Source organism: Penaeus chinensis, chromosome 21, assembly GCF_019202785.1.
Source record: "Penaeus chinensis breed Huanghai No. 1 chromosome 21, ASM1920278v2, whole genome shotgun sequence".
Taxonomy (NCBI): Eukaryota; Metazoa; Arthropoda; class Malacostraca; order Decapoda; family Penaeidae; genus Penaeus; species Penaeus chinensis.
Window position 1 is genome coordinate 6,707,403 of NC_061839.1, and position 10,000 is coordinate 6,717,402.

Sequence of the window (10,000 nt, forward strand, 5' to 3'; positions counted from 1 at the left end):
CAAAGAATAAAAAGGAAAGAAAAAAAGTTATTCAGCAGGAAAGAAGAAGAAGGAAACATAATGGACTTTTTCATATAAAAAAAATATAAACTTTCACAATGTTGAGGAAACTAAAGATTTAAAGTATGTTTCTAATATTCGTTAGCATGAAGTACCTCGGTAGGAAAAAGGACGAATTATTACTACATTTTTCAAAATCCGTCAGATTATAGGAAATACTCAAAAAACTATATCACTAGCTTCGACAAGAAAAATCGCTAGTTACTCTTGCAAAATTCAGATTTTTCTCCGTCAGATTGACATTCAAATTCGCTAGGTTTAGCGGAAAAATCACCAACATGACAAGATGGCTCTGGGATATAAATTGAACATGTGTAATTTTATCTTAAAAATGTGAAAAACTCGTGTTTCGTAATGCACATTTGACCACATTCCCATACATTTAACTTAAATTATCTTCTAGTCAATATTATTACTTAGAATAGAGTATCATTCCCTCACTGTTATCATTGTTATTTCCTTTAGGAGGAAATTATTGCGAGTTTAGGGTAGATTTATGGTAATAAGCCACAACTGATTTAAGACTGAGAAAGAATCATTCGATTTCGGGGTAGTATACGGGAACTTCAGGGTAAATTAAAGATTTCAGGAACAGAATACCGTATGCATATTTATAAAGATGAAATAAGGGGACAGATTTAAGCTAAAGGAAGAGGTTCGCTCTGAGTGTTATCGAGTTGTCATTTTCATCATCAACTTTATTACTATGGTCATTGTTGTTGCCACATCACAAACGCCATTATTATATCACTGTTATTATCATTTTTGTCACCGCTTTTAGTACAGATTTTCACTTCTTTTATTTAGAATTATTATCAGAATTACGACCATATCAACGTAGTGAAAAATTCTGACAAGTAGACCGGCTTTGAAACTTGAAAACATTTTGACCCGGCAGCAACCCACTGCACTTCTCCGTCAATAAAGAAAATGGGTGCACTGCATACTGCTATTTTCTCTTCAAAATTCTCACTAAATGAAGTCTCAGTAATTGACATAATTCAGATTTTAATAAGGTTGCTTATATCAGTTGTATGAAAAAATCTGGACGACGAAACTCGCGAACGTGTTAAGCGCACTTTAACGTAATTGCCTTCGATAAATTGCCTCTTTGCTTTTATAAAGTCTTAGCTAAAATATTACGATGTTTGTTACCAGAAACCGTGTTTGTTAACGACAGCTATTCCATTATCCCAAGATCGACTTAGTTTTATTAGTGCTAAAAAAAAAAGAGGAAGAAAAAATTGCAAACCAGTCTCCTTGAATAAGGGTTTCCATGAATTAGTTAAACAAATCTGTTCACAAAATGCTAACTCATTCTTCATGCTTTTGTAATATTCTGCCGCCCATTTTTTTCTGCATAGAAACTAATGCGCATGCCATGTTCAAATATGTAATATACACCAGGTAAATGTCCAATTTCTTCAATCTTTGTACATTGACGAACATGTGATAAACATGCACTGATGCATAAAGCTGACACGCGCTATATGTATTTATGTATATATATTTTACATATATATATATATATATATATATATATATTATGTGTGTGTGTGTGTCACATAAACACACACACACGCATACATACATACATATATATATATGTATGTATGTATGTATGTATGTATGTATATATGTACGTACATACATACATACATACATACAAACATATATACATACACACACCTACATATGTATATAAACATATATATATGTATATATATTGTGTGTGTGGGGTATATGCATATATATATATATATACACATATATGTGTGTGTGAATATGTAGGCATGTATGTATGTACGTGTGTAAGTATATTTATAAGTAATCACAACACATTTTTTTTCTAAATCATATACACATTTTTTTCATGCTTGTGTGTACATATACGTGTGCGCATATATATATGTATATACATACATATCCATGTGTGTATGCATGTATATATGTGTGTGTATGCATGTTTGTAAGAACTCACAACAAACCTTTTTTCTAAATCATATATTAAACACATTGTATTCCTTTCAGCGTTACCACTCGCGTCTCTTGCCCCATGGACTTCTCTGCTTACCCGTTTGATAACCAAGTTTGTTATTTCAAAATGGAAAGTTGTAAGTATTCATTACAGTCTTGTTTACGATGACGATTAAAGATCAAAGTAAAAAAAACAAAAAAAAACACTAATAATGACAGTACCCAACGTGAACAAGAACATTAAGAGCATTACATTCACTAGTGTAAACATTCACAACGACTGCCTTTACGCTAAAATGTTTGTCCAACTCTGAACATGAATCTGTCAACGACTTTTATGCTTCAGATCAATTTACGGCCAAGCAAGTGTCCTACAACTGGTTCGATCCTAAGATTGGTCGTTCGCCTCAGATCCAGTCGGGTCAATTTGACTTCGATTTCTACAGTGTCCAACAGCAGAATACTTCACACCAGAACCGTGAGAGAACATGGCGAACGTTTTGTTCAATGATGCATTTACGAAGGGCTTTTTATGCCGTCTCTTTGCGTTGATGTGTGTATAAATCTTTTAAGGTTGTAATGTCCATTGGCTTTGAAGTGTTATTGGTGAATTTTAGATTGATACGATATTATCCTTAAAAAGACGAACGTTCTGTTACCTTACTAATTATACTAATTAAGTTACCAAACAAATATTACAGAGAGAGAAAAGGAGAGAAACAAATGGAGAGAGAGAGAGAGAGAGATAGAGATAGAGATAGATAGAGATAGAGAGAGAGAGAGAGAGGGTATATAACCCATTAAACACCAAAGAATAAATACAGCATCGTGCTGATAACCTCAACAACATCATCACTTTCCATCGTCCTCTTTTGATCCCCCCCCCCCAATCCCTTGCCCGTTGTTGTCGTGGGGGGACTTAGGAGGCGGAGACTGGGACCCAATGCTGGGGAACTCCCCAACCTTGGGACTCAGCCCTCGACTCAACAAATTTTGCATGGTCTTTTTTTCCCCCCCTCCTACTTTTTCCTTTCTGTCCCTTCACCAACCCCTTCTACTATCCACTTCCTAAGGTGTGAGAGCCGTGCTGAAAGGATGAAAGGCTGCCTTTGTGCCAGTCCTGAACGGCCTGAGGGAGCCATGGGCACGGTATTCCCCTGCTTTAACCTAGCCCTTACCCCTCAAGGGGACCCTGCGGGGTGGACTGTTTTTTTCTCCCCAACAAACCCCAGGCTTACCATGGCCAATAATGAAGATGCAATTCCACTTTTAGGGGCAATGAGTCTTGCCCCTTCATCAAATAGCCCCAATAATTCAAACTCTCCCGATTCCCCGACCCCAGGCTCTCCTTTGACCACGGCTCCGAACACTACAACAACTACCCCCTCCTCAATGCCTACTCGTACAGTATCCACCCTAATCAACACTCAACCCCCAAGAGACATTTCTACTCTCCCAACATGCTCAACTTCAACACTTTTACCCCCACAACCTTTCATCAACTACCCCATCCTCCCTTATTACTACCTTACAGCCTTATTGCCCACCTCCCCATAACATTACCCCCCTCAGCACTGCTCCCTCCTCCACACGCCCCCGCCCTTCTACTACCCATACCTCTACAAGAATCTTAAATACTCTATTTAGCCTAGCCAAATAGGACCGATTTTTCGTGATCCCTCCCACAGCTCCCTACTCTGACAACACCCTTCTCTTCCAGCAATGTCTTCAAAAACAAGTAGGCAAAGTCTCTTTCCGTAGCCAACCCGACCGCTCCCGTCTCGTCACAGTAACATCTAAAAACCAAGCTATAGCATTAGCAAACTAACTGATCTATATGGTAATCCCATCCCTACAGAACCTCATCCAACCCTCAATACTTGCACCGGAACTGTTTCTATCTCCCCAACAGATTGCCCAATCTATGACAAAGAATAGTCAGATTGTGGAGAAGACTTACTCGCCTGTCTCACGGACTATGATGCGACATCAGTACAATGCTACTCCATTCCTCCCAGAGGTCATCGTAAGAAACCCACTAACATTGCCAAAATTACTTTCCGTAGACATGACCATGTGCCAACTGTGGCGGCCCCCATAATGTATTTTATAGAGGCTGCCCCACCTACAAATTTGAGTCTGAGGTTTGCAACTCTGAGATTCAGACTTGGACTAACTTTACGTGAAGCCAGAGAGGAGGCACGTCGACGAGGTTATTCTCTTACTCCCTACTCCAGTAATGTCGCTCACTCTGCCAATCCCCCTACCTCCCAAGCTTCTACACCCTCTCCTAAACCTACCCCTCCCCCCTCCATCTAACTTCCCCTCTTCTACCTCCTACCTTCCCCAGTCAAATTCTGTTGTCATCCTAAATCCAGACACTTCAATCTCTACTACAGCCCCAACACCCTCCCCTCTCCCTCCCCGCACTACCAGCAGCAGGCAGAATAAACGTTCCACCCCATCTTCCCCTACCCCACAATCAGCTCCACCTTCCTTTGCCCCTATTCTTCAGACACCAGTCTTCTCTTCCCCCCCTCACAAGAAAATCTTTATCTCACAAAACTCCCCAACCAACTCCATTACAGAAACTTGATGATATTCAAAACTACATAATCGAGTCCCAAACTGACACTCATCCACCTTCAAATTCTACAACTCCCGCTCCCTCCACACTCAAAGTGACTGCCGATATCCATTCTCCTCCTACTCATATTCCCCCTACACCCTATCCTCCTACACCATCCCAACAAAACCCATCCCCCCCGACTCCAGCCCCGCCTACATTAACCCTCCCACCATCCCCTCTATCCCTTCCACTCCCTCCTGGATACACACGTGAATCCCTTATATCACAAGTATCCCCTTCCCCAGACCCTCCACCTCCTAATATCCCTCCTTACAACACCACATCCCCCTTCTCATTCCTTATCCCACCCTCTAGCTCCTTCCCCTTCAAATTATCCAACACGCACTGCAATCTTCATCACTAAATAAACGAAAGTATAACTATCCTTCATTGGAATATTCGCGGTTTCCGCTCTCACAGACCCGACCTATGTCATATCCTTTCCTCTTATAACCCATCCATTATATGCCTTCAAAAGACTTTTCTTACAAATCCTCCAATACCAATCCCCAATTACCATTTTGTCTCTTCCCCGCACTCCCTTTATGTCTCGTCCATACTTATCAGCCAGAAAACACCTTATGTCATACCTCCCTTTCAAACCACTGTCCCTTGCACAGTTATTCGTATCTTTCTTCGCCGCTGGATCACAGTGATTTCAGTCTGTAATGTTCCTCTTTCAGTCCCATACATTCTATTGTCATGCCCACGTTTTGAAGTAGCCCGTACCTATACTTTCCCCCACCTATCCTCCCTACACTGACCTCCCAACCTATCAGACATTCTTACAGAATCTCACACTTTCTGCTTTGACAACCTGTTTTCCTTCCTCAAACGCATATATATATCCTTCACTTAATCTAACCCCTTTACATTACCTCACCCGACCCTAACCCATTCACTCACCAATTCCTTTGCCCAACTTTAACAACTAATCACTAACCCAACCACCCTTCACTAACATTTACTTTAGTGCTACATGACCTTAGATATCTAGCACACTTATTTCGCTTTTAACCATTAACCATTATTAACCACTGATCCATACCCTCACCACCACCATCGCATTCATCACCAGTATCCAACACCAAACATCTACTCTCTATCACCAGGTTCCTACCCAACAGTAATGATCGAACTAGTGCTGCGACGCCGGATCGTGTACCATCTCATGAACACCTTCCTTCCCTCGGGTTTGTTTGTTATGGTATCCTGGCTAACCCTCCTCGTGCCTCACCACCAAATGCCTGCTCGAATGGTGTTGACAATCACCACACTTCTTACCCTGGTCTCCATGTTTGCTGGCGTGAGGTACTGTACACTTTTGATTGTTTTTACTATGAGAGTAGCATCATTGCATGATTCCTTTGAGTGTGTCACATCTCATAACGTCAATTTGATTAAAATGTCATTTTCCTCTAACACGCTCGAGGAACTACTTTTGAGTGTAGAATTATAATTTTCCTTTTGGAGAACTCTGAATAAGATCTAGGGAATTTATGTGAAAACATTTATCTAAGAAATTAGCTTGTAAGATTAAATATACAGTTCTTGAGTGAAGACTTGCTAAAAATATTATTGAATTATATTAATACTAATATTACAAATACTTTCTCTTCTAATACTAATGATGAAAACGTTAATAACGACAATAATATTGCTAATAATTATGGGAGCAATATTAACATTAAATAAGATGCCAACAACAGCCATACCAACAACAAAAATAAGGGTTATGGCAATAATGACAACAGCCATAATAATGGCAATATAAATGCAGAGGTGGTAATAATACTACCACTGATACTGTTATGATAATGGAGAATGACAACACTTAGGATAAGGGCAATAATAGCCATGATAGTGATAATAATGCTGTTGCCGTTACTGAGGACGATGACGATAATAAAAACTACGATAAGGATGATACAAATAATCATATCAATAAAGCATTAATAGAAGTATTAAGAATAGTAACTGTGGTGTATCGACTAATTGCATCCGTGGCCAGGGATTTCGCTCTATTAAACCCCTTCCCTTTATGCTTGCAAGGGACACAAGTCTGTACCTGAAATATTCCCTCTTGTACAGATCCCCTTGGTAGTGTGTATCTCCTTAATATCATCGTTATTTATTTAAAGTAAACATTGAAAAAAAACAACAAATAAAGATACTAATATAAAAACCAGGAAAACAATAAATAAATACAAAAAGAGCCCTATACTTGTTTTAAACTGCAGTTTCAAAATGAAGTGCTAAGCTAAAGAATTACGTTATCTGCAGTAAAAGAAGGAATCCTAAATGATCCTCAGGCAAAGGGCCTTTAAATAATATTTAAAAAGTATCTAAAACACGGCGTCATAGAAACACTGAAGGTGCATCTCGAAGTTAAAAAAATGGCAAAAGCTAGAAGTAGGCAGAAGCACCGAATAATAAGAGCAAGCACATAAATAAAAGCAAGCACAGCCAAGTCCCTAGGGAACAGTGAATAGAAATAGAAATAGAAGTAAAACCAAAGAAATAAAAGAGCTAGGCATCATTAAATGTACATGTTTTCTTTTAAGAATAGAGGTCATGTCCATCTCCTAGAAAAAAAAAAAAAAAAATATATCAGGCTCTTAAAACTGTCAAAAAACAATAATACACAATAATACTGCTATAGTCTGACCGTATTTGGCGGTAAACAGGTTTATACACACACACACACACACACACACACACACACACACACACCCACACACTCTATGACGTCATCGGCCACATAAGATAATATTAAATAAAATCAGATTACAGTTTTAAAATATCAGGAAGGATGTCATACAAATTAAGAGAAAAATAAAATAAAATAAAATAAAAATAATTCAGGTGACAATAAACACAACAGTTGAAAATATGTACCTTCACTCCATGATGCGCTAGCAAGCAAACTAAGTAGCTTATGATAAAGAGGTAAAACAAAGAAAAAAAAAAGAAATAGCTCAAAACAGTGAATAAGAATTCAATAAAATAACCAATAAGAACTGATAAAAGACAACAGGCACAGTAAAAACGAAAGTATTTATAAAGGAACAAAGAGAACGGCTATCAGGCAGACTAAATCAAAAGCACAAAACGAACCAAAGACACACAAAACTCACGAAAAGAAAGAAAAAAAAACGACCGAAAGATAAAACCGCGAACGAACGAAGACGCGACTTTAAGCGACAAATACACGGGAGCGAGATATTGCAGGATGCTCGTGGGGTTCCTTACATAACAATGATGGTGATTATGGTAGGAAAAACATTAACAATAATATCCCTAAAAATAACTACGTAATTATTTTTACTGTGAATATCACAAATGCCATTATCATCCCAGTTTGTGCTATACTATTCATTTCTAACATTGTATAACAATAATGCTGACATTACCATTCTTAACAAAAAAATTGAAAAAAACAAACAAAATAACACATCAACGACCAGGAAAACGATAAGAACAAAACACAAAATAACAACAAAATTCCCACAGACAGGAGACGCCCAAAGTGTCTTACGCAAAGGCCGTCGACCAGTGGATGATCATGTGCGTTATCTTCGTGTTCTGTGTCCTCTTCGAGTTCACCGTGGTCATATTCCTCCACGAAAGGGGCAAAAGGACGTCGAAATCGTCTGCAACTCCGCAGTTAGTCCAAGAGCGTCGAAATCTCTACAATCCGACTAATCGTGGGAGGAATGCTGCGACTTCCTTCACCAACCATGCTTCCTCCTTCCTGAGACACAAACCCGCAGCCATCACGCCAGCTGAGTCGGACTCTGGAGGCCGGCCGCAGAGAGAGGGTCAGGAGGTGTGTGTGGGTTGCTGTTTATTTACCTAAGAGGGTGTTTAGTTAACGGATTTTTTTTTTTTTCGAAGGGAGAAATTTGGGTAAAGTCAACGGATTTTTTTTTCTCTCTCTTTTTTTGAAAGGGAGAAATTCAAAGCGAAAATCCTCTTGGAGAGGAATTGGAGGAGACATTCGTTATAAGTGTTTACGGGAATTTGGATTATTTTTATGGGAAGAGTTATTTTATCCAAAGAGGAACCTTGGTAATAGGTAAGACGTTAGGAGGAACGTATGTTTTGTTATGAGATTATACTTATATTATTTATTGATTGATATTTCCTTTTATTCAGTGCTACTGGCGAAGGATAACTTAATCACAGCTTTCAGTATGGCCTGGTCGTTGGTTTATGAAGTGTAAGTCATTGATACTTTCACTCTTAATCATATAATGATTTCAGATATACCATTTGCTTCTTGGACAGAGTTCGCCATTGCATATGTAGAAAAAAAAGTGTAAATGAGATGAATAGCTCTTCTGTGTAACTGTATTTGATGCATTTCGCTCAAATTAACATAAGAAATATATGTATCATCAATATTACACACACACAGAGAAACACACACACATCCACACCCACACCCACACACATCCACCCACCCACCCACACACACACATCATATATATCAGACATGAGCTGAAGATTCACTTGACATCGGTGATAATTTGAAACTACCCGACACATTCATATTCTCGTTCGTCATGGTGGATGCAGCTTCCATTATCTTTCTTTAGTGTCTATAGATCCTTTATAAATCCCATTATGCGTTGACCCCTTTATTCCACTTTCCATTATCATTTACCAAGAGATGTTTAGATCATGATCCTGTTTTGCACGTCCATTCAAGACGATTTGGAAATCCTGTGAACGCAAAGAAAAGAGAGGAGGGCTTTTAGCTGCTGGAAGTGTAATAACTGTGTATATTACATTCAAATAATTATGATTCACATTACCTAATCATCCATAAAGATTATATTAATGTATGTATAAGCGCTTATACATACATTCATATATCTGATAGCTATATATATGTAGCTGTAGATGTCGCAGAACATCATAGGAATAATCTACTATTTACTGACAGCTGTATCTCATGCACCTTTTCTCCAGGGAGCGAAGCCCGAAGCCCAAGAGACTGACATGAACGTATGGACACTGTGGGGAACCCGAGTCGAAGCCTGGAGCCCTGTTGCCTTCCCCATCGCCTTCATCATCTTCAATATTTACTACTGGACAAAATGGCTTAGCTTGAGAAAGTAGATGCTTTTCTGTGTGGACAGTGTCATTTCCACTGCTGACTCGTCTTGCTGATGGTACCATGCCTTTCCTAATGTTTCTTTTTGTCATTTATTGTTTAGTACAAGATAACAGTGTGTAATAAAGTGACGGTATACCAATTCAGTAAGTAGTCCAGTGCAGGATCAAACCGTATAACAAGAAGTCGGACTCATGATAAACTCAAATAAA

General features: G+C 38.7%; 1 protein-coding gene across 1 annotated transcript in view; it reads left to right on the top strand.

Annotated features, from left to right (window-relative positions):
* Nucleotides 1–10,000, top strand: part of LOC125036387 (glutamate-gated chloride channel alpha-like) — a 27,757-nt gene that overhangs the window by 17,222 nt on the left and 535 nt on the right. Inside the window, exons 7-11 of the mRNA XM_047628979.1 lie at nucleotides 2,092–2,174; nucleotides 2,384–2,515; nucleotides 5,779–5,977; nucleotides 8,180–8,495; nucleotides 9,644–10,000. The exon at nucleotides 9,644–10,000 is cut by the window's right edge and continues 535 nt beyond it. Coding sequence (XP_047484935.1) covers nucleotides 2,092–2,174; nucleotides 2,384–2,515; nucleotides 5,779–5,977; nucleotides 8,180–8,495; nucleotides 9,644–9,793 — 880 coding nt within the window. The 3' untranslated portion in view covers nucleotides 9,794–10,000. The remainder of the gene's footprint in view (nucleotides 1–2,091; nucleotides 2,175–2,383; nucleotides 2,516–5,778; nucleotides 5,978–8,179; nucleotides 8,496–9,643) is intronic.